The sequence below is a fragment of the Panthera pardus genome, unplaced genomic scaffold (assembly GCF_024362965.1).
Source record: "Panthera pardus isolate Hobbes unplaced genomic scaffold, ASM2436296v1 HiC_scaffold_15, whole genome shotgun sequence".
NCBI classification, from domain to species: Eukaryota; Metazoa; Chordata; class Mammalia; order Carnivora; family Felidae; genus Panthera; species Panthera pardus.
In genome coordinates, this window is record NW_026526710.1 from 2,712,138 (window position 1) to 2,735,840 (window position 23,703).

Below are 23,703 nucleotides of genomic sequence, written 5' to 3' on the forward strand. Positions count from 1 at the left end.
TCTCTGTCTCTCTCAAAAATAAATAAATAAACTGAAAAAAAATAAAAACAGGGGCACCTGGGTGGCTCAGTAGGTTAAGTGTCCGACTTCGGCTCAGGTCACGCTCTCACAGTTCATGGGTTCGAGCCCCATGTTGGGCTCTGTGCTGACAGCTCAGAGCCTGGAGCCTGCTTCAGATTCTGTGTCTCCTTCTCTCTCTGCCCCTTCCCTGCTCTCTCTCTTTCTCTCTCCAAAATAAATAAATGTTAAAAAAAAATTAAAAAAAAAAAGAACAAAAAACAAACACCTGGCATCTACTAGTGCTGATTTTCATGAATGGGAGATGATTCTGACACTAAAAATTCGGAAGTATGTAATTTCAGAATAATGGCCAGTACTTTAAATTTGATAGTTTTGAGTTTATGAAAATGTATACCATCTTCATTTTCCTCATTGTGTTGCCAGCCAGTGAAAATTGAAGGACCAGAGTTTTGCGGTCACTGAGGTAGACGGCCACCTGGGAATTCGTCCCAGCACCCATGCCCCCTGAGCTGTGTGCAGACACACATCTGAGAGTTAAGGGTGGTTGGGGTGTGGCTTTGGGTGGAGAGTTGGAGAGACAGCCGTGGGCAACACAGCCCCCTGCATGTGGGTTTTCTGTTTCGGGAGTAGAAAATCTCATGCTGGCATTTCTCATCTCTGACGTGGGTTTTTGTCCCCACAGTGTGACTTTAGACACGTGACCTCTTACCTGATGCTGGCTTCACGTCTGCCCATGGGTCGTTCAGCAAGTCTTCAACTCAACGCTAATGGGAGGCTACTGGCATGGGAGGGTTTTAAATGTTACAGTCTTTGTGAGACGTGCTTTCACTCTTTTCTTCTTGTGTCTGGAGTGAAGAGGTTGGGTGTTGGCTGTGCTGTGGGTGTGGGTGGTTCTCAGGCCTCATTCCTGGGTGGTCCAGGAAAGCTGCCTGGAAGAGGCAGACCTGAAGGTGGCTGAAGAGTGAGATGATCTCAAGAAAGGGGCCTGGGTTTGTCCTGTTGATGAGGCAGAGGCGGTGGGAATACAGTTGCCTCCGTACACAGTCAGGGTCAGAGTGGCCAGCGAGTTACCCAGATTCAGCCTAATCATTAGGTGGAAGGAAAGCTTGAGGTGGAAATCATCCCCAAGGAGCAGGAAGTCAGAGAGACCCGGTGACCTCTTTTTCCTTTGTGTGAGGGGACCTGTGGCCAATGTCTTGACCACGTTGATGGGCTCAGCATCTTCCTCTGGCTGCACCAGCTTAATGAACTATAGTTAATGGTAATAGTAACTCACATTACTGAGCAACATTTTACATTTATTACTTACCTTTTTGTGAGCATGTAGGCAGCAACTTATTTTCCCTCTGCCTTTTCTTTAAGTAAAGAAGGTTCCTGGGGCCCAGAGAGGTGAATAGACTGGTCCAAGCTCACACAGTTAATAAGCAACAGACCAGGGCAAGAACCCAAGTGTGTCTAGTTTCAGAGCCGACCTGGTTCCCCTTTAGCCTGGGAGTCAGCAGACTTGGGATCTGGTCTTCCTTCTCGGCCATGAGACTTTGGGAAAATTATTTGCTCATTTAACAAACTTTCTTAAGGGCCCACTGGCAGTGTGGAAGGTGGTAGGGAAGCTGTAAGATAGATTCTGTCTGTCCTGAATGTATGTCCAGCCAGGTAGCAGCCAGAACAGTGGAGCCCAAGTATAGGGACCTGGGAAGGGCCCTGGGGTCAGTGGCTTGGACTGACCTGAAAGTATTTCCCATCTTTGCTTTGTAGTAAGAGTCACCCATGATCCAGAATTCACAGGCAGCCCTAGGTATTTCTTAGACTTGGGCCAGTCTGAGAAAAAGTAACCCGAAGCTACTTAATAGCGTAATGTAGCTTGGGCCTCAGATGACCCACCTATAAAATGGGTACAGAGCAGGGAGAGAGGGTGGAAGTGAAGAAGGCTGGATGTGAGATAGAGGGTGGTTGTGCTCAGGGAAATGAGATAACTGCTGCTCACCTCCAGCCAGTTAAAGATGAGAATGGCCTGTGGGGCCATCTTCCTATTTTTCTAGAGAAGGAAACAATTCAGCTTGTCTTGAGAAATTTCCCCGTTACTTTTTTTTTTTTTTAATTTGTTAACGTTTATTTATTATTGAGAGACAGAGAGCGTGAGCAGGGGAGGGGCAGAGACAGGGGGAGACACAGAATCCGAAGCAGGCTCCAGGCTCTGAGCTGTCAGCACAGAGCCCAATGCGGGGCTCGAACTCACAAGCTGTGAGACCATGACCTGAGCCGAAGTTGGACACTCAACCTACTGAGCCACCCAGGTGCCCCTGGAAATTTCCCCATTTCTGTAACACATGTGGGTCAAACTAAGCACGCTCCTGAGTCTGCTGCAGCCTGTGACCTGCCAGTTTGGGACCCTGGTACCAACTATGAGGTCCTAGAAAAGAAAGGGCATTCTTGCTTCATCTTGGCAGCTGCACTGCCCAGCCTGGGACCTGGCCTAGCTCAGCGAAGGAAGCAGGTCATGGCCCTCTGTGAGATGCCCCCAAGTTCTGTGATTTTTGGGTTTACCCCTACAGCAGCCACAAAGAGAGACAAGTGTGGATGGGGCGGGTGGACTTTGGTTTCTGAATCCCGAGTATTTGGGTGGTGGGCAAGACTCCATGTGCCCCACTGTCCCTCAGGTCCCAGGGAACCACCCGTCGGTAGGTTTTATGGGTCTCCTGCTTTTCTTCCACGATTGATCTGTCCCTTGTCGCTTGGCCTGAATAGTCTCCATTATTGCCTTCATGTTGTTGGTGACTCTGGCCTGGAAGCAAGAGACAGATGCCAGCCTCCACAGCCCAGTCACCAGCTTGGGACACCTGCTCTCTCATGCTTCCTGGGATGCAGCCAAGGAGATGCCATCGGGAGAGTGGGGATGGATGGGGCCTATGAATACTGTTATTCCTCCTTGGTTCTTCCTGAGGGGAGTATGAAAGTCATGGAGTAGATTTGAGGAAGGCTGGGGGAGGAAGTGCCTAATCCATTTGAGGCTGCCTGACCCACCTGTGAGGCCCTGGCTTGGGGACAAGAGGAGAGTTGGTAGAAGCTTCTAAAACCCCTTGAAATTCCCTGCCGCTCCACTTGAAACAGAACCTCTCTTCTGTTTCCCTCTTTTGCTCACATGGCAGGGCAGCAGGTGTACATCAGGTGTGTCTGCATTGCCACCTGATAGGACGGAAGGGAGACTCCAGGGCTGATAAATGCAGATATACGTGGGCATCACTGTTTGCAAAGCCCTGGAGATGGATGAGACTACCATGAATGTCAGTGGCAGTTGCTTTCATGGACTGAGCTCTTGCTCACCAGATTCCCTGCAAGGGAGGCAATGATCTCCCTCATTTAACGTGGGCAGGTGGAGGCCAGGAGAGGGGTGGTCAAGGGTCCGACATCACATGGTGAGTTGGCCATGGGACAGTTTCCAGCCGAGGTCCCGGGAGTTGGGCTTTCTGTAGGGTGCTGGGTGGGTGTGTGAAGAGCATAGGAACAAGACCCAGGAATCTTTGCCCCATCCAGGCTTCACCCCACCATGTGCATTTACCTGACCCTGGCGGTCCTAGGTCCCAGTCTTAGGAAGTGATGCTTAAATAACATTGATGGTGGTAACAGGAACAATAATAGCGTAGTGCTGCTCGACAAAGATACAAAAATGGACAGCTGAGAAAATCAGCTGGTACCCAGCTGAGGTCGAGAGGCTGAAGTAGATGTGGAAACTGAGGCTTTAAAGGCAGCAGCTGTACTTGTCCTGCACAGAGGTGTGAAGGTGGTGGGGAAGATGTCCACAAGGGCCGGAGATGTGGGGAGCTCACAGCAGAACCGGGTTTCAGAGAGCCTTCGTTCCCATGCTCTCGGCTGTCGGTTTTCTCTGCCCACCTCGGGGACCGCCAGCTCATCCCACCCTCTGCCCAGCAAGGGAGGACCAGCACCCCGAGTGTCCTACAGATGGCAGCAGTGGCCTCCCAGCTCTCCTCCCAGGTGGCACCTTTGCTTCTGGCAGCCGTGGCCACCGGTGGCTGCCTGTGACTCAGGGCTGGCGTGTTTTGGGTGCATGGTAGGGGAGGTCTCTGTACTTTTCCTCCGAGCAAACAAATTATGCATATAGGTCGGAGAAGAGGGGTCAGAGAAGAGGAGATGTGGGCACCTGGACTTGGGAATCTCAGAGCTTGGGCTGCCCTTTCTGTCCTCTTTCCCCTCTGCTGATCCCGTCTTTCACTGGGAGTCTGTCTACCTCTATCTGTCCTTGTCTCACCTCTGTCTCTCTTGTTTCTCTCTGCGTGTCTCTTTTTGCCTTCCCAGAATGTTTGCAGGCCCCGTCTCCTGGGGCCTGCACGCCTGGTGCTAAGCCTGTGATAGAGAGATGGTGCATCGCGGTTAAGAACGGAGGTGCTAGCTCTTGCCAGCTGTGACTTCATTCAGCAAGTGACTTGCCTTCTCTTAGCCTTGGTTTCAGCATCTGTAAATGGGAGTGGAATACTTCCTGTCCCCTAGCCTCGCACTGTTACAGTAGGCTAGAGGTGCATGTGGGTCTGTCGAGCACCTGAAACGTGTGTTAGTTACTTGGGGAGGGAATTGTGGGGTTTGATTGGTCTGGCCTTCAAGGACCAAGTGAGGCTGACTCCCTGGGTTCCAAACCTTATAGGTGACTTCACTTCTCTGTGCCTCAGTCTTCTTTTCTGTAAGTTGGGGGTGAATGTAGTATATATCTCTTAAGGATTTTGTGAGCATTAAGTGAGATAAGTTCTGTAAAGGCCTTAGCCCAATGCCTGGCACAGGGGCAGCCTTCAGTTTTATCCCCAGGATTACTAGGCCAGGCTTGCTTGGAGCTCAGGGGGACGAAAAAGCCGTGTCCCAGGCCATTAAAAGGGCTGCGTTCGGTAGGAGAAAGACTTGTCAGCAGCTGCAGGGCAGAGCAGAAGCAGAATTGATGTGGGGGCACAGGTGTCGTGTGGCTAAGATGACCACCTGGAAATGGGCCTTGGGGGATTTTAGTGGCAGGAGGTGGCCTCAGGCAGGAAAGTGTCTGGGTTCTGCAGTTTTTGCAAGGTGTCATTCCTGCATTGTGGCCCCAAGCAATCCTTTGTGACTCCCCCCGAGATGAGTGGTCGCTGGGATGCTGAGGAAGAGGCTCAGGAGCTATGAGCAGCCTTGAATGAGGGGTGTCCCGCTCTCTGGAAGGGGCACAGGGCCTGCCTCTTTTGGCTGCTGCGGCCAGGTCCGCAACAACACGGCGAAGCCTTTGTCAAGGCCCTCAAGCTGCCAGCCACCCGTCTTGAGCCGACCAGGAGTTACTACCTGCAGAAGTCCATCGGGGCTGTGTATGTGAGTCCTCTCAGCCAGCCAGGAACCTTGCCTTCCGCATCAGGCAGCCCGAGCATCCCCGATTCTAGCCCTGGGTGCTCCCCTGGGCCTCCTGTGATCTTCTGCATGCTTCCATAGGGTGACCCTCCCCAGTGGTCCAGGAGCCAGTGGCTGACCCTCTCTGTGCCCTCCTCACCCCAGGTTGGATCCACGCAGTCTACACTCCTGTAGACTCTCTGGTATTTGGTGGAAACATCCTGCACAGCTTTAACGTGCCCATGCAGCTGCGGATCTACGAGATTGAGGACAGAACACGGGTAAGGCGGCTTCCTTCTCTCCTCGTGGGATTGCCCAGCTCCTGAGCTCTGCCTGGCGCTTGGGGTGTGTGGGACGAGTCGTTCCACAGTCCTCCGTGGTTCCCCCTTCCCTGCTGCTCCCTGCCTCAAGTGGGGGCCTTGGTCCTTGCTGGGGGCTGTCTGCAAGAGCCCCACCCAGAGCCCCTGGAGTTTCTGTTCACCTCCAGGCCAGTGGCAGCCAAAACCCCCTTGTCAAAGAGGAAGTATCTGTTGAGAAAGCACCGTGAGATACCGGGAACGTTGCTTCTTCTTCTCACGTGTAGAGAGGGATGCAAGGGCGTTGGGAGGGATTTTATGGTTGTTCCTGCTGTGGTTTGGAGGGGGGCTGGGACCTTGGAAAGGTCAGCTCTTGACCTTGTGTCTCCTCTACCCACGGACCCCAAATGTGATGTAGTGCCCCAAGGAAGCCAGTATCTGTGGGTCCCCCGGGTATTGTCTCTAAGCTCTGCCTCTGTTTGCTTACAGAGTTGGCGGGGGGGTGGGGGGTTCATTTTCTTCTTGAGAGTAACGGTTTCTCAGACATAGGGAATCCCCGCCCCCCACCCCCCAGGACCAGGGGCTGAGGCTTAAACACCTGACATGTGCCCTCTGCTCTGCTCAATGAGTTTCCTCTGGAAAGCACTGGCTGCTTGCATGCACCCTCTCTCCCATTGTGGAACTCGGCCAAGAGTCCCAAGGCATCTGAGACAGGTCTGAGGTTGGGCAACTGGGACCAAGAGGACCCATTCCTTCTTCTTTCCTCTTATGGTTGTTCAAATATTCATTTCTTTTCTCTGTTGAGATTCATTCCACGTACCATAAAACTCTCAGTTATGGTGCACAATTCAGTGGCATTTAGCATATTCACCATGTTGTGCGGCTACCACCTCTAATTCAAGGACATTTTCATCACCCCAGAAAGAAAACCGCTACTCATTAGCAGTCACCTTCCATCATCTCCCCCGTCCGGCCTGTGGCAACCAACAGTCTGCTTTCTGTCTCTACAGATGTGCCTGTTTTGGACGTTTCATAGACATGGAATCCTATATCGTGTCCTTGTGTGATTGGCTCCTTTCACTTTGCATGATGTTTTAGGGTTCATCCACGTCGAAGCAGATGTCGGTGCTATGTTCCTTTTTTATGGCTGACTCATATTCCGTTGTATGGCTTGACCACACCATGTCTTCTTGGGCTTTGCCTCAGAGGTGACTTTTTTGCCCCAGAGAGGTAATGTCATGTCTGGACACTAAAGAAGCATCAACTTGAGGCAGATGCTCTGAGCCTGGGGGTCCCTGCCTTTCTTGGTCTTGTTTTTAGGCCCTGGTCTGCAAGGAATCATGTAAGTGAGCCAAAATCTTAGCTATTATGTGTGTATTTGGCCTCTCTAACAGTCCCGACATTGAGGGACCTTGTCCAGGGCTTTCCTGGGAGTAGCATTGAGCTCTATGCAGTGGTCAGGTGTGCCTCATCTCCAGATTGGCGGGTTTGCTGCTGGGAGGCCTGGGTCTGCAGAATTTGGGTCTCGTTTTGTGGATTGTCACGCCTCTTTTCTCTGTCGTCTGCCCACCATCCCTTTCCCTGTCTGGTGGATGCTGCCCCGTGGCATTCTGGAATAAGGCACCATTTGGGTGTGAGTGGTGATCTCGTAGTCTGGGTCAAGTGCTGTCTGGGGCTTCGGCCAACTGTTCTTTGGCCAGCCCTGAAGAATGGGCCAGTTTGTGTGTTAGCTGACTAGGGAGGCGTGGGATAGAAAAGGAGAAATCTAGAAGTGAGGCCCGCGACTTTCCAGCCAATTCCTGAAAGCCAGAGTCAGGCTGGGATTTCTAAAGGCTTTGGCAACTTGCTTGGCAGCTGTCCTCTCCCCCAGGGAATCCGAATTGCACATCTCAGTGGATTTGGGCCCCATCATTCCATTAGGAGCCCAGCTCTTCCCCCCCTGCTGGGTGGGAGGCTGGAGGGAGGGTAATAGTGTGGAACCCCCAGCGTCACGCCAAGTTCCTGTAGAATATCATGCCCACATTGAGATGAGTGTGGCGGGGTCTCCTCCCCCAAGGCCCACTGTCCCTGTCATCTGAGTGGGCACCCCATCTGGTTTCCCTGAAGCAGGTTGATGGGCGGGGGGCTGGCGGGCAGTCTGGGCTGGAAGCAGCGGCAGGCTGTTTAATCTGCTTTGATTTCTGGTCTTTGGAGAGGGCTTGGCTACAAGGCCCAATTGTTTATGTCTTAGGAGCCAAAGCAGACAAAAGATGCTGGGGAGAGAGCACGGGAATCCAGATAAAATGCCAGGGCTCCTTGTCAGCTCGCTACAGCTTAATTCTTTACATCCCTGTGAGCTTTCTTAAGAAGGTTATGGTCATTTAAAAATAGTTTTTCAAGAGCCCCTAAAAGAGGGCTTTGCTTGGAAACCAAAGGCAGGGGGTGGGACAGGAAACTGTCAATCTTTAAGCCCCATGGTGTGGATTTGTCTAAGAAAAAGAATTTGCCTTTGTGGCCCAACGTGGGGAAACCCCCTCCCATCCAGACCAGGGGAACCCCAAGGTTCTCCTATGTCTAGGAAGCCATGTCTCGCTCGCTAGGATTTTAATTTGGGGAGAGGGGTTCATAGGCGGCTTGACCCTGCTGCCCATGAGGCCTTACCCTGCAAGGACCTGGTGGTCTGCATGTGTAGAAACCCACATGCATGCCCCCCCCACTCCCGTGTGGATTAAATCCTCTTGTTCTAAAGATGCAGGGAGTCAAAGAACTACAGAGAACGGGTGTGTTGCATGTTTATTATTTGAAGATAACGTCTCTACAACTATCACTACGTATTTTTAACTCCAGTTAGGTTCATAAGGGACAGGGATGGTCCAGTTGGTCATTCATTAAACTGCCGTCTCTCTTATGTTTATCTTTTTTTTCCCCCCTAATGGCTCTAGTGAAAGCAGCTTTCTCAGGAAAGGTAACACCACACACTCCATTCCCTCTCAGCCAGTGAATCTATTTGGAAATTGCAAATAATTTTCCCTTCCTCTCCTCTTTCCTCTACCATTGGATTTTTTTTTTCCATTGACTTTTTTTTTTTTTTCCAGGAGAAAAACAAATTTTAAGACACTTCCACCCACCCTCATATTTTAGTTTTTCAAGTCCCTTGAAACCCGGGAGTTCTAGATGCACCGAAACACCTTTGGTTCTGATCTCCTGAGGTCACTCAGCTCTAAGAGGAAGGGCTAAGGCCGAGTGCTACTCGCATGGGCCTTTGGGAACTCAAAGCTACCCCTTGAGATCCGCTGATAGATTGATTACCCCCCAGGCTAGGAGCGCTGCATGCTTTCTGACTGCCTTGCCTTTCGGTGAACAACTCAATTTGGTGAGGCTCGGAATTTGTCAACAAGTAATGTTGAGCAATCGTGTGTTTAATGTTCCCAGGCATGTGGCTGAAACCTTTTGAAGGCGAAGGGTGGAAGGCGACAACCCGTTTGTAAGTCAATTCTTTGCAAATTTTGTTTCCTGCGGTGCTCTCTTGGAAAAAAAAAATAAAAATAAAATGAAAAAATTTGAATTCCTTCATCAGCATTTATTTGTTTTCACCCAGCCGGTTTCCCTTGGGTTCAGCAACAATGAGGGGAGACTTCTCTTCCTCTCCTGAAATACAGCCAAAAAATAGATTTTTTTTTTCCTGATCTAGAAAGATTCTCAGGTGCCATGGTGCCCTTCAATGCAGAGCGGCTCGGCTCGGACGGTTTCCCAAAATTTGAAAGGTCAATTGCAACTTCAGAGTTTTACCGATCAAACCTGAAGTCGGGAGATGTGGGTGGGGGTCTGAGAAGAGGTGAGCCTGCCTGTCCTCAGCCTGCTCCGTAGGTACTGGCAGTTGGTTTCAAAGTCTCTTGGTCCTCCCTCTGGAGCAGGGGTGGGGTTGAGGCTCCCAGACCCTTCTTTACAGGAGGAGGTCAGGGTCTGTCTCAGTCTGAAGTGCCCCTCTCCTTTTTAAACCCCGAAGGGCACTGATCCAGTGACAGTGAAAAAGGATTAATACTATCCCAGCATTAAAACCAGGGTTCTCGGGAAAGTAGCTGGAGCCAAGGAAACCGCTAGATGATGTTCCCAACTCCATGCATCCCCTGGAGGAGCTCAAAAGCATGCGGCGGCCAGGATCTCATTCCAACATACCATCCACCAGAGGTGGGGAGGTCAAATGGACCCACTAAGCAGATGGGAGAAGTGAGACCCCCAACACGGGAAAAGGGCCTCGCTGTTGAACACTGAGTCAGCGGGGCCTGGGGTGGCCGGGGGACTGAGCTGGGACTCTCAGGGCAGAGCTGAGGCCTTTTGCAGGTGGGCACTGTGAGAGAGGCAGCAAAATGGTATTTTAGGGCAAACGGAGGAGCTAAGTGTGCTTGTCTTTGCCTTCATCTCACATGTAGAACGTTGCCTGTACACTATTGCAGAAAAAGGTGGGAGCGTGTTCTTGCTTAACATCCAACTCCCTGAGTTTCTGGAAGATAGGAGAGGTGAAGAGGGGTCTGACAGTCCCTTGAGGCAGACACACTGTTGGTGAGAGGGCAAGAGAGCAGGCTGGGAGTGAGCCTGGACATACAGGATCTACGTGTAGCCTTGGAAGAGAGGGCTCAGACCCCTGGGGTGGGGGCGGGAGGGAGCCAGGGACCACCTTCTCACCACCCTCATTCCTCACTAACCCTCTCAGGATGAAGTTTCCAGAAGGTTCATCTGTGCAAGGCCATCAGTGGTATTGCTTCCTTCCCATCTTCCTCTGCCATCTCGTCCATACAGACCCATCAGAATCCTCCTGGAGCCCAGGCCTTTTCATAATTCTGATACACAAAGCTGTCTGCACCTACACTTCCTCCCCTATAAGAAACTGCCAAAAGGGAATCTCCATCTGGTCTCCTGCACCAGACCCTGGTGTTAGAGTGGTCCCAGGTCACCGTGGGGACTTGGGTCTAGGGAGTCGTTCTGGAATATGGGCTGGGCAGTGCCAGGTGGTTGTCGGGGAGGAGCAGGAGGTGGGCCTCTCTGAGGCCCCGCCCCTGGCGGTAGGAGACGCCACACCCCCTCCCTCCTCATTGGTCCGCCTCGTGTTGCCTCCTTTCCAGAGTGCAGGAGATGCTTGATAGCCCGTCTGCAAATGGGTAAGGTTTGGGGGTCGATTTCTGCCTTTCAAGGGGCAGGGAGGGATAGCAGAGTCTGTGTAAGAATTTTTTGAGAACAAGGAGGAGCCTGTGTTTGTTGTAGCTGGAATCAGGATCACATCCGCAGGTACCCGCACCCTCCGTCAGTAGGTCAGGGGACAACTCTTGTTTCTCTGCATCTCACAGAAGCACAAAGCGGACCCCATCCGCCTTTCCCTGGCGGCATGCAGCTCAGGGAGCTTTGAAATGATGCTGTCACATAGGCCTCTTTCTCCCCTCTTCCTCCTCATTTGTGCATGCTACTGGTATCTTGCCCCTTCCAGCGCCTCTCTCCTGCCTTCCGGCCCGCCTCCCCCATTTTTCCCCTCACACCATTTGTGCTCTTGCTTAAGATGGTGAAAATAACTCCCACCTGCAGAAACCCCCTCCTCCCAGTTTCCTCCCTGTTTCTCCTTTGCCCTCCAGAAACTGACTTCTACTCCTGGGTCTTTGCTTTCAGGTGCAGCCCAAATTCCGTTACCCCTTCTACTATGAGATGTGCTGGTATGTCTTGGAGAGATACGTGTACTGTGTGACCCAGCGGTCCTACCTCACTCAGGAATACCAGAGAGAATCCATGCTTATTGGTGAGTGAAATGCGGACTGGCCGCCTCCACTGCTCAGCTGGGCAGGAAGAATTTTTTCAGTGTGGCCCCTGAGAGTCCCTGGGTTTCTGGAATTCTTTTGAACCAAAGTGTCGGATAGATTCCTAGAGACCCCTTAGGAAGGGGAAGCCATCCTTGTTGACCTTCCATTTGGAATATAGGCTCCAAGAAAATGAAATTGTGACACCCCCCCCCCCCCCCAAAGAGTCCCACTGGTGGCCTCCAGGTCTTGCTGGTGACCGTTTAGGTGTGAGGAGAATCCAGTCCAGGCATGGTTGCTGAGACAGGACCCCCACGGAGCAAATAATCCTGGTTGTTTTATTTCTCCGTGGCCACCAGCTGATCCCCCTATCCTCACCCCTCTGCTGCACCTAGGGGTTGGTTTTTGTCTATATGGGAGCAGGCCCGCGAGGTGCAGCCAGTCCTCAAAATCTGAGGCCAGCTTTGAGCCAGCGGGAGGGGTGACCAGGGCTGGAGACACAAGCTTGCCAGAGCAGTGGGTGGTTCTGACAGAGGCTGGGAGAGAGCGTTTATAGCCACAGCTGCGGAGCCCTGCCTTACTTCCTTTATTTAAAGGGACATCACCCCCCAAATGGCTCAGTCCTTGAATCTTGACTCATAGGTGCCCGCCTGAAGTTGCCTCTAGCTGTGACAGTGAGCCCCCAGGAGCAGTCTGGAGGAACACCCATCTTCCCTCTGTCCCTGCCTCTGAGCTGTTACTGCTGAGGGGTTTCCTGGATGCAAAGTCTGCTGAGCCTCATTCATGGTTTCTGTCTCATCACAGGATAGAAAAATACGATCGGTCTGTCTCCTTTAGGGTTTGCACTGTTTCTTTCTCTTGCAATCGCCAGGATTTTTAGATTCCCTATTTTTTTTTTTTTTTTCTCACTGCAAAAAGCCTTCTTCCCTCCTTCCCTTGACTTTCATCCTCGGTGACTTTTGGGGGTTTCACGCTGGGCATATGATGGGGAACAAATGTTTCTGCTGGGGTCTTTATCGGGAAGTGCTTCTTTACCTCCTAGAGGTTCAGTTTTGTCTGGGGAGTCTGTTGTGAGTCTCAAACATGTCAGATGATGGAATATTCAGGTGTGGAAAAGTCTGAGACCCCACAGCCTGCTCTTTGGAAGCTCCCAGCTTGGTAGGAATTAGGAAATGATTCTGAAATAATGAGATAACCCCTGTGGTTGTAATAGCTCCACGTTCCTGTGGGGACCGGACGCTTGATTTTGTGGCAGTCCTCAGGACCAGCAAACAGGGGGTCACATCTCTCCTTTGTGGATTTAGGGCCGTAGGAGAACATCCCCGATTCCATTTGCAGGCATGAGACAAAATCTTGAGGCGGCATTTGGGTCATTGGTGCCTGATTTTTTCTTAAAATTTCTTGTCTTCGTTCCTCATTGTCTCAGCACTCCTCCCACAAAAGAAAAGGGGAGATGTTAGGCAGTTGCCTCATTTATCAAATGCTGGTTGTGCACCAGGACCCATGCTTAGTGATGCCTTACTGAATCCTCACCATAAGTGTTCAGAGGAAGCATTTTGTGCCATATATATATATATATATGTATATATATATATATATATATATACATATATATTTAAGTTTATTTATTTATTTTGAGATAGAGAAAGCGTGAGTTGGGGAGAGGCAGAGAGAGAGAGAGGGAGACCGAGAGGATCTGAAGCGGGCTTTACACTATCAGTGCAGAGCCTGAGGCAAGGCTGGAACTCACGAGCTGTGAGATCATGACCTGAGCCGGTCAGATGCTTAACTGACTGAGCCACCCAGGTACCGCGTGTGCCTTACGTTTTTAAAAACATGTAGTTCACATATCCTACAAGTTAATGTGTACAACTCAGTGGTTTTTAGTATATTCCCAGAGCTGTGCAATCATCACCAGTCAATTTTGGGGTTGGTTTCTTTACCCCAGAAAGAAACCTATACCCTTGAGTTATCTCCTTATCTCCCCCTACCCCAGCCTAGGCAGTCACTAATCTACTTTCTGTCTCCATAGATTTCCCCCTGTTCTGGATATTTCATATGAATCATTATATGTATTTTTTTGGTCTCATTTTTATATGTTGAAAAATAAAATGCCAGGTGTATTCAGAGAGGTAAAGCAACCTGAATGGGAACACACAGCTAGGAAGAAACAGAGAGCTGGGATTTGAACCAACGTCTGACTGACCCCTACCTTTCTAGAGGCTGAGGGAGGCATAGACCATTAGAACTGTCAAAAGAAGCGGGGCACCTGGGTGGCTCGGTCAGTTAAGCGTCCGACTTCGGCTCAGGTCACGATCTCACAGCTTGTGAATTCGAGCCCCGTGTCGGGTTCTGTGCTGACAGCTCAGAGCCTGGAGCCTGCTTCTGATTCTGTGTCTCCCTCTCTTTCTACTCCTGCTCTGCTCATGCTCTGTCTCTCTCTGTCTCAAAAATAAACATTAAAAAAAAAAAAAAATTAAAAAAAAAAAAAAAAGGAAGCCCGGTCTCCTGAGTAAAGGGGAGGCATAGTGAGTGGAGGCTCCAGGGACTTCCAGCAGGGAGTTTGGGCCATTCATCTCAGTCTTCTGCTGACCCTCCTGCTCCCTGTAGATGCCCCAAGAAAACCCAGCATAGACGGCTTCTCATCTGATTCCTGGCTGGAGATGGAGGAGGAGTCCTGTGAGCAGCAGCCTCAGGAGGAGGAGAAGGAGGAGGAGGAGGAAGAGGAGGAGGAGGAGGGTGCAGATAAGGTGCCCAAACTTCCGGCTGATGGTCCTGCCTCGCCCACCAGCACCCCTTCAGAGGACCAGGAGGCCCCCGGGAAGAAGCCCAAAGCACCTGCCATGCGGTTCCTCCAAAGGACTTTGTCTAACGAGTCGGAGGAGAGTGTGAAGTCCACGACGGTGCCCACAGACTACCCCAAGACGCCCACTGGCTCTCCAGCCACGGGGGTCTCTGCCAAGTGGACCCACCTCACCGAGTTTGAGCTGAAGGGCCTGAAAGCGCTGGTGGAGAAACTGGAATCTCTCCCAGAGAACAAGAAGTGTGTCCCCGAGGGCATCGAGGACCCCCAGGCACTCCTGGAGGGTGTGAAGGTGGGCAGGGGGTCGCATCTGGACCTGGGCGGCTGAGAAGGGCCTGGCAGTTCCCAGGGGCAGCTCAGCACAGGGTGGCTTGGTGCAGACTGTCCTGGGGGTATGTCTATGCATGGAAAGGGGCTTCTGGTCCAAGCAAGCCCTTGTATGGCCCCTGAGCTGAGGCCACCATTGAGCTATATAGGGGGAGCTGCCTCTGTGGTTGGCAAGGACTTATTCTCAGCACTTATTGAAAATCTGGCAGGCTTTGCTGGCATTAGACATCATGGGTGTGCCCACAGTGCTGTTGTTAGGTTTGGGGACAGACCCCTCCATCCTGTTCAGCAAGACTCTGGGCTGGCTTCTCCCGGAGCATGCGTCTGTTTCATATGACCAGTTGTACCTCCTGGTGGTCCTCTAGGTGGCTTGCTGAGGTAGCCACCTGGGGTTCAGAGGTCTTTAAGCAGAGCCTAATTATTGAGCAAATATTCATTAAGCACCATCTGGGCTAACCACTGGGGAAACAGAAAGCAGGAAGGCATTGGTAGCTTACCTATTAGCAGGGAAGTAGAGAGGAGAAAAAGTCAGGACATAGGGAATTAAGTCGCCTGTGGCATGCTGTGTGCTCCCAGGGCATAGAAGTGGGGTGAAGGACACTCATCAGCACACCAGGTGCCAGGGCTCTGAGACAGTTACGCAGAGGGCATTTGGCTTGGGCCTTAGAGGTTGCATAGGAGCTCTCTGGAAGGGGAAGGCTGTTACAGGCACAGTGCACACAGGCGGTGTGTGTATTTCCTAAGACATACCCTGAGAGGCCTTGCCCTGTAGTAATCATCATCATACCATTTGTGGAAAACTGGCTACCTGTCAGGTGCCAGTGCCAGGCAAGCTACCTCAACTATCTGCACTTACCAGATACGGAAGTAGGTTCAGAGAGGGTAAAGGATGTGCCTGAGGTGACAGAGCAGGTAAATGAGGGGAGCTGGGATGAGGACCTGGGAGTGGCTTAAGAGCTCTCGAGTGTATACCACTATGCAGAACCACCTCTTTTTTCAACATCGGTCAGGCTTTTTGCTGTGAGGCCTCAGAGGCATTTAGGCTTCCTCTTCCAGTGTCTGATTCCCCAGTGAGTCCAGCTGCCTGCTGCTGGGGTTGAAAACAATTTAAGTCTCTTTTTTGATGGCTGGAGACGATACCCAGGTCTTGTAAACTAGTTCATGCATTCACTGATTCATTTAGGAAACAGGTGTCAGGGCCTGCAATACAGAAATATTAAGAAGGTCCTGTCCTCAAGATGCTCAGTGATCTGGGGCTGAACTCTTATTGGAGTGAGACCCCAGGGCAGGCCGAGGGGCATCGGGCAGCCTGACGGGCACCACCAGCAAAGGGAGAGGGTGTTCAAAATCATTAATCCAGATATATTTCACTTCATATAGAAGATGTGTTCCTCCAGGTGCCATGAAATGAAAGTCTTATAAACTGGGGGAAATTGCCTGGTAAAAGAACTCTGTGGTGACCATCCCTATAAAGCAAATCTTTACTTGCTTTGGGTCTTTTTTATTGACTCTTGACTTTTTTATAGGTTGCTGACCTCACCTGAGGGTTTTATATAAATTTGCTTAGACACACAAAATTTTGCATGCCAGGTCAGGGGACTCCTAACCTGTTGGATTCCTGAGCCTGTTCCTGGACCCTGGGTTAAGAATCCTTAATCTCTCGGTATGGAGTTTTATCTATTGGGTTTCCCAAAGAAACTTTAGCATTCTTTCATGAGGCTCCTTTTTTTCTTCTGAGGTCCTTTAAAGTAAAAAAAAAACAAACAAGGAATTTTCATCAGTCATAAGACCATTAATAGTATTGGGGCCCCTACATATTGTGAGTTAAAAACACATTCATCTTATAAGGAAATGTTGTTCTGTGGTTGTGGAAAGCTCTTTTTTTTACTTTAGATTTTTTTTATTTTTGAGAGAGAAACAGAGCATGAGCGGAGGAGGGGCAGAGAGAGAGAGGGAGACACAGAATCCAAAGCAAGCTCCAGGTTCTAAACTGTCAGCACAGAGCCGGATGTGGGGCTCGAACCCACAAACTGGGAGATCATGACCTGAGCCGAAGTTGGACACTTAACCGACTGAGCCATCCAGGCACCCCTCTGCTTTTTACTTTAAATGCATCTTTGTGTCTCTGATCTGTTTGTGTAGTGTTCCTGGTTCCTCGGTTGGTCAGATTTCTTTCTCGGGGTGGGACTTGGCCCTCCTGTCTCTCACCTGTACCCACCTGATGGGCATCTGAGACTGGATTCAGCCTAGGCTGGTCGATGGTGTGGAGGAGGCCTGGGGGAGGGGTTTAGGTAAATTTTAAGGAGCCCAGCCTCCTCCCTCCTATCCCCACCATGGGGTTCAATGGCAGGTTGTGGTAATGTGTGATAATGCATCTCAATTGCGATGTGCTCTTATAGGTGTTTTCCATATATAAACTCATTTAAACCTCCCAACAACCCTCAGTAGTATTTTTACTAGCCTCATTTTGCAGATGAGAAAATTGAGGTACTGATAGGTTAAGTGATTTGCCCAAGACCACAATGGGGGATTCCTTGTGTTTACCCCCTACACCATACTGCTTTGTAGAGAAATTCTCTCCCCTCTCAGAGGTCATTCTGCATTTAGGGAGAAGGTGGTAAGGGGACTGCTTGGGCTTTCTTTAAAGAAGCAATGGGTCAGGCCCTGGAACAGGTTATAAATCAGCAGTCCCTGGCCAAATCCAGCCTCTTGGCATTATGTTTGGCCTGCACAGTATGAAATATATTTTTGTAATTACTTGCCAACATTAAAATATCAGAAGAGTCATAAAAAAATATCCTAGCTCTCCTGGCCTGTGTTCCGGACTGGCTACCCTTAGTAGGAAGTGAGTAGCAGCACCCCACTCCCCACCACTCCCTACTGACTCCCTGAGTGTGTATTTATTATTAGGCTCTCACATCTTTTTTTCATATAATCTAGTCACTTAGCTCACTTATTGAACTTGCCTCTCTCTCTCTCTCTCTCTCTCTCTTTTTTTTTTTTACTAAAACAGCAGAAGAGATGATTGATTGTATACATGTTCCAAATGAAAACAGAATTAGTCCCGAAAGTCACAGGTCCAGGGCAAAGGACCAAAAGGGAGTGTTTTTTGGTCTGAACAAGCTATGTCTCTCAAAGGTGGTCATTGTGATCAGATGGTACTGGATGTTTTGGATCCACTGAATCAAGTTCTAGAAAGTAACTGTGCAGTTCAGGAACTCGTACCCGTGTCCCTGGCCTCTGGCTTTCCTTATTTCTGCTCCTGTGGCTTCCGTGGGTGCATAAGCTAGTGGTTTACTTGGACCTGTGTCCTATCTTTCTTCTTTTTCTCTTTAGCCTGTGCTTTTGCCTTTTCCTCCACTTGGCTCTCATGGCGCGGAGGTTTCCAGGATGATGGCAACTGAGGCCGAGAGGGCTTGAATTGCCTATCTTTGGAGATATTTATGTTCTTGAGCCTTGTCTGGGGAGGCCTTTTGCAGCTTGAAGAGCTCGTAAATTGGGTAGACAGGTCTCCTTAGAGCCTCAGGAAAACTGGAGCAGCTGCTGGTGTCTAAGTGCTGTGTGGCCGGGAGTCTGTACAGGGAAGTGGGCCAAACATCTCTTCCAGAACAGGGGAGTTCTTGGCTGTCCAGCCAGGCCATCAGCCCCTCACGGTCCCTGGAGACCCAGAAAAGATGTGGCATCCAAGAGTGACCTTCAGAGCGAGAGTGTTGTTACGGACACTGGCTGCACACACTTCGGTGCCTTTGTTCTCTGTCCTCAGATATTGAGCTTTCGTTTGTGCTGGCTGAGAAATAAAACACAGGTCAGGAATGTGGGTCCCGTGCCTATGGGCATCCCTACCATTGAGTGATTCGTGTCTCTGGCCAATGGTGGTTCCCCCTTGGTGACTGACCAGTTATGATCTTTGGCTGTGTTGCAAAAAGACAACATTTTTCCTTCTGTCCTTTTCTCCGGGGCCTCAGAGATTGCTGCTGATGGTGGTTCATGGTAACCAGAGGCCCCTGGGATTGGAGATGGTCCCAAAACAACTCTGTCTCCAGATGGCTAGGTTTTGGCTTTTATCAAAAACCCATTTTTGGGGGGCGCCTGGGTGGCTCAGTCGATTAAACATCTGACTTTGGCCCAGGTCATGATCTCACAGTTTGTGAGTTCAAGCCCCACTTTGGGCTCTGGGCTGACAGCTCGGAGCCTAGAGCCTGCTTCAGATTCTGTCTCCCTCTCTCTCTGCCCCTCCCCTGCTTGCACTCTGTCTCTCTCTCTCAAAAATAAATAAACATTTAGAAAATTTAAAAAAAAAACACATTTTTTTCATTAAAAAATTAAAAAATTTTTAAAAAATTTTAATGTTTATTTATTTTTGAGAGAGAGCAAGAGGGAGCATACATGCACAAACGGGGAGGGGCAGAGAGAGGGATACAGAGGATCTGAAGGAGGCTCCACGCTAACAGCAGAGTCCGAGGTGGAGCTCAAACCCACGAACCGTGAGATCATGACCTGAGCTGAAGTCAGATGCTTAACAAACTGAGCCACCCAGGCGCCGCCCACCCCCGCCAATTTTTTATTTAAATTCTAGTTAGTTAACATACAGTGCAGTATTGGGAAAACTGATTTTTTTTCTTTCATTTGTAATGTATTTATTAAATTTTTTTTTTTTAATTGTTGAGAGACAGACACAGAGTGTGAGCAGGGGAGGGGAAGAGAGAGGGGAAGACACAGAATCTGAAGCAGGCTCCAGGCTCTGAGCTGTCAGCACAGAGCCCGACACGGGGCTTGACCTCACAAACCACCAGATCATGACCTGAGCCAAAGTTACCCAGGCACCCCTGTAATGTGTTTTTTTTAATTGTGGTAAAATACACATGACACTATTTTGTCTTAAAATGTTTTCTTTTTTGGGGTGTCTCAGTGGCTCAGTCAGTTGAGCATCCGACTTTGGCTCAGGTCATGATCTTGAGGGTTGTGGTTTCGAACTCCGTGTCAGATTCTGTGCTGACAGCTTGGAACCTGGAGCCTGCTTTGGATTCTGTGTCTCCCTCTCTCCCTGCCCCTCCCCCACTTGCACTCTGTCTCTCTCTCAAAAATAAATAAACATTAAATTTTTTTTCTTTTTTACTTACTAGATCACTACTTTAGAATCTTCCAAAATGTTCAAGAATTGGGGCGCCTGGGTGGCTCAGTCGGTTGAGCATCCCACTCTTGATTTTTACTTAGGTCGTGATCCCAGGGTCATGGGATCGAGCCCTATGTCAGGCTCTGTGCTGAATGTGGAGCCTGCTTGAGATTCTTTCTCTCTCTCTCTCTCTCTCTCTCTCTCTCTCCCCCGTTGCCCCTTTCTCCTGCTCCTGTTCTCTCTCCAAAAAAAAAAAGAATAATGGAATACTAAAAAAATCTTCAAGAATTTACCATCTTAACCATTTTATTTTATTAAAATACTTATTTTAATTTTTTTTTTAAATTTTTTTTTAACGTTTATTTATTTTTGAGACAGAGAGAGACAGAGCATGAATGGGGGAGGGTCAGAGAGAGGGAGACACAGAATCCGAAACAGGCTCCAGGCTCCAAGCTGTCGGCACAGAGCCCGACGCGGGGCTTGAACTCACGGACCGTGAGATCATGACCTGAGCCGAAGTCGGCCGCTCAACCGACTGAGCCACCCAGGCGCCCCATACTTATTTTAATTTTTAAATTTATTTCATTATTATTATTATTTTAATATTTATTTATTTATTTATTTATTTATTTATTTATTTATTTTTGAGAGAGAGAGAGAGAGAGAGAGAGAGAGACAGACAGAGTGTGAACTGGGGAGGAGCAAAGAGAGAGGGAGACACAGAATCTGAAGTAGTCTCCAGGTTGGAGCGCCTGGGTAGCTCAGTTGGTTGGGCGTCCAGCTTCGGCTCCGGTCATAATCTCTTGGTTCGTGGGTTCCAGCCCCGTGTCCGGCTCTGTGCTGACGGCTCAGAGCCTGGAGCCTGCTTCAGATTGTGTCTCCCTTACTCTTTCCCCCTCCTCCACTCAGGCCCGCTCTCTCTCTCTCTCTCTCTCTCTCTCTCTCTCAAAAATAAATAAACATTAAAAGAAACTAAAAACAAAAAATGAAGTAGGCTCCAGGCTCTGAGCTGTCAGCACAGAGCCCGACACAGCACAGAGCCGACGCGGGGCTCAAATTCATGAAACGTGAGATCATGACCTGAGCCGAAGTCGGATGCTTAGCTGATTGAGCCACCCAGGCGCCCCAATATTGTTTTAATTTTTTTATTTTTAAGTAATCTCTACACCCAATGTGGGGCTCAAACTCACGGCCCCCAGATCGAGTCATATGCTCCACTGACTGAACCAGCCAGGCGCCCAATCTTAACCATTTTCAAGTGTATAGTTTAGTGACTTTAAGTACATTCACAACGTTGTGCAACCACCACCTGTGTGTAGTTCAGAACATTTTTAACATCCCAGACAGAATCCTGTCCCCACTAGCAGTCAATCCCCATTTCCCCCCTCCCCTTGTCTGCTTTCTGTCTTTATGGGTTTACCTATTCTGGATATTTCTTTTCTGTAAAAGTTTCAAGTGTTCCATGATCAATGTAAGAAAAATTAAACATTATAGGCTAGAGGCTAGAGAAAATGTCCTCCTCCTCAGCTTTCCCAATTGGAGGTAACCCCCTGTTACTCATCTGCTAAATATATTTCTGGGGCTTTCCCGTCGTCCCCATGTTTACATCATTTTTAAAAAGTTTGACTGCAAGTTGCAAAAGCAACTTGCTTTTGTCCCTTAAAGAAGCTTTTTGTGTGTTTATCTTCCTGTAAGTCTAGCTTATACTCTTTTGGGGGGCAGAACTTTCAAAAGTTGAGTTTGTCTTTGCTGTGACCCTGTGGTTTCAGTAGTTCCCAGTGAGCTCATTTGTACCTTGAAAACTTGCCTTGAGAGGGTCTGGATTTAGATGCAAACCAAAACGACCCCCCTAACTTCATTTATATTGTGAAAAGAAAGATTCAAGCGTCTTGTAAAAATCGAACTGAGAAAACCATTTCCTTTCCCTGTGTTTGTGAAATCCTTGGGGTTTGGCACTGAGATACCTTTAGCAACTTTCTTCTTTCAGAGCACTTCTGCTGGAGGAGTGTAGGATATTGGCCTGTACTTAATGGGGAGAATAGGAAATCAGGACACGAGACCCTTGAGTTCTATTTCCGTTTGTTCTTTGCTGCTTGCTGTGTGGTCAAGTCATTCCACCCATCTGTTCACCTGCATGTAAAACAAGAGTTTGGGACTAGCTGTGCTTTGTCTTGGTGGGGACCAGATTCTGTAGGTCCTTGGCCGTTCTGAAGGGCTTCACCAGTTGAAACCTGAGTGTCTTCACTGTAAAACGGGGCTAACAACAGGGACCTATGTCCCTGAAGTATTTTGAGTGACAATGAGGTAAGGAATGCCTAGCACTCCTAGTTAAACCTGTGGAGAATATTAGATATTCATAGGTGACAGTCCAAGGAGAGCCAGCCTGGCCTTGGCTAGCTCCCCACCCTTCCCCAGCTCTGTCCCATCTCTTAGCTTCACCCACATCCATCTTCCAGGTTAATGATTGCCATCTGGGTGAGTTTCCTAGGGCCTGCCATAACAAAGAACCACAGACTGTCTTTTTTTTTTTTTTTTTAATTTTTTTTTTTTTTTAATGTTTATTTATTTTTGAGACAGAGACAGAGCATGAACGGGGGAGGGTCAGAGAGAGGGAGACACAGAATCCGAAACAGGCTCCAGGCTCTGAGCTGTCAGCACAGAGCCCGAAGCGGGGCTCGAACCCACGGACCGCGAGATCATGACCTGAGCCGAAGTCGGCCGCTTAACCGACTGAGCCACCCAGGCGCCTCCACAGACTGTCTTAAGACAACAGAAACTTATTCTCTCACAGTTCTGGAGTCTGGAAGTCTGAAATCAAAGCCATGCTTTTGCTCTGAAGACTCGAGGGGAGGAAGGAACCTTCCTTGTCTTTTCCAGTTTCTTGTGATCGCCAGCAATCTTTGGCATTCCTTGGCTTGTCCCTAGATCACTTCAATCTCTGACTCCGTCTTCGCATGGTTGTTTGTCTTTTCCATGTGTCTTCTTCTCTTCTGAGGACATTAGTCATTGGATTAGGTCCCACCCTCATCCACTATGACCTCATCTTAACATGATTACATCTACAAAGACCCCATAACTTAGTAAGGTCACATTCTGAGGTTTTGCACATGAATTTTGAGGGCCACGCTATTCAACCCACTGCATCATCTTTTTTCTCTTCCATCTTGGATTTCCAACAGTAAGATGGGAGTTGCCCTGGATGCTGTTCCTTCTAGAAGAATCTGTACTTTCAACTAGAACTCAGGGGGAGAGAGATCTGGTTCCTGTCGGGAGGAAAGGGAGGCATGGTGCTGTTTTGGGGGCAGGTCTACTCAAATTGACTGTAAATGACTTGAAAATTACCAGTGCATTGCAACGTTGTGAGGGTTTGGGTCTAAGTGGGTGGTGACCAGTGAGGTTGGAAATGAGAGGATCTTTGTCAATTACCCCATTGCAAGGTTATTCTGCAGCTGTTTTTGTTAAAGTAATACCAGACTCCCCTGGCTGCCAGACTGTCAACTTGGATGACAAAGGCCAGCTCACCACAGACAACCACCTTTCTTATTGCTTGGAATTGTGGGGTTGCATGGAATTACGGGGCTGGAAGAGCCAGAGAGGGGCCATTGTTTTCAGGTGTTTTTTATGTATATATATATTTTTTTCAACATAAAAGAAAAAAATCAATTCTATTGTTCTTTCATTGAAACCCAAATATCATAGGAAAGAAAATGATTGTAAATTAAGAGTACATTATCCAAACATGTAGTATCTTTTAAGACCAAAGTTTCTGGAGTCAGGCTGAATCCCATGTGCCATCCATTAACCAGCTGAATGCTCTTGGGGAACGTGATAAAATTCAGTGAGGCAACATGCATAAAGCTTTACTTAGCACAGGGCCTTTAAGTGCTCAGTAACCTGGAGCTGTTTTATTATCATTACTATTATTATTATTATTATTATTATTATTATTATTATTATTATTTCAGACACCGTGGAATGAAAACAGGCCCATTTAGGGATGAGTGTGAGAGTTTGTGAAACCCATGACCGTGGAAC

The 23,703-nt window shown here is 49.1% G+C and overlaps 1 protein-coding gene and 1 long non-coding RNA gene across 14 annotated transcripts in view; one reads left to right on the top strand and one right to left on the bottom strand.

Moving 5' to 3' along the window:
• Positions 1-23,703, top strand: part of KDM2B (lysine demethylase 2B) — a 153,173-nt gene that overhangs the window by 72,354 nt on the left and 57,116 nt on the right. For all 12 annotated transcript variants that reach the window (XM_053901993.1, XM_053901989.1, XM_053901986.1 and 9 more), the window contains 3 exons: positions 5,536-5,651; positions 11,301-11,427; positions 14,036-14,520. In XM_053901993.1, coding sequence (XP_053757968.1) covers positions 5,536-5,651; positions 11,301-11,427; positions 14,036-14,520 — 728 coding nt within the window. The remainder of the gene's footprint in view (positions 1-5,535; positions 5,652-11,300; positions 11,428-14,035; positions 14,521-23,703) is intronic.
• On the bottom strand, positions 12,002-22,699 carry LOC109277683 (uncharacterized). Of its 2 annotated transcripts, XR_008422108.1 has the most exons (5): positions 22,458-22,699; positions 21,633-21,798; positions 16,163-16,296; positions 15,412-15,755; positions 12,002-12,853 (listed from the first exon to the last, which is right to left on the bottom strand). It is a non-coding gene; the product is annotated as an uncharacterized LOC109277683 (long non-coding RNA). The 2 variants fall into 2 exon arrangements; XR_008422109.1 differs by lacking the exon at positions 12,002-12,853 and having other exon boundaries at positions 14,970-15,755; positions 22,458-22,690.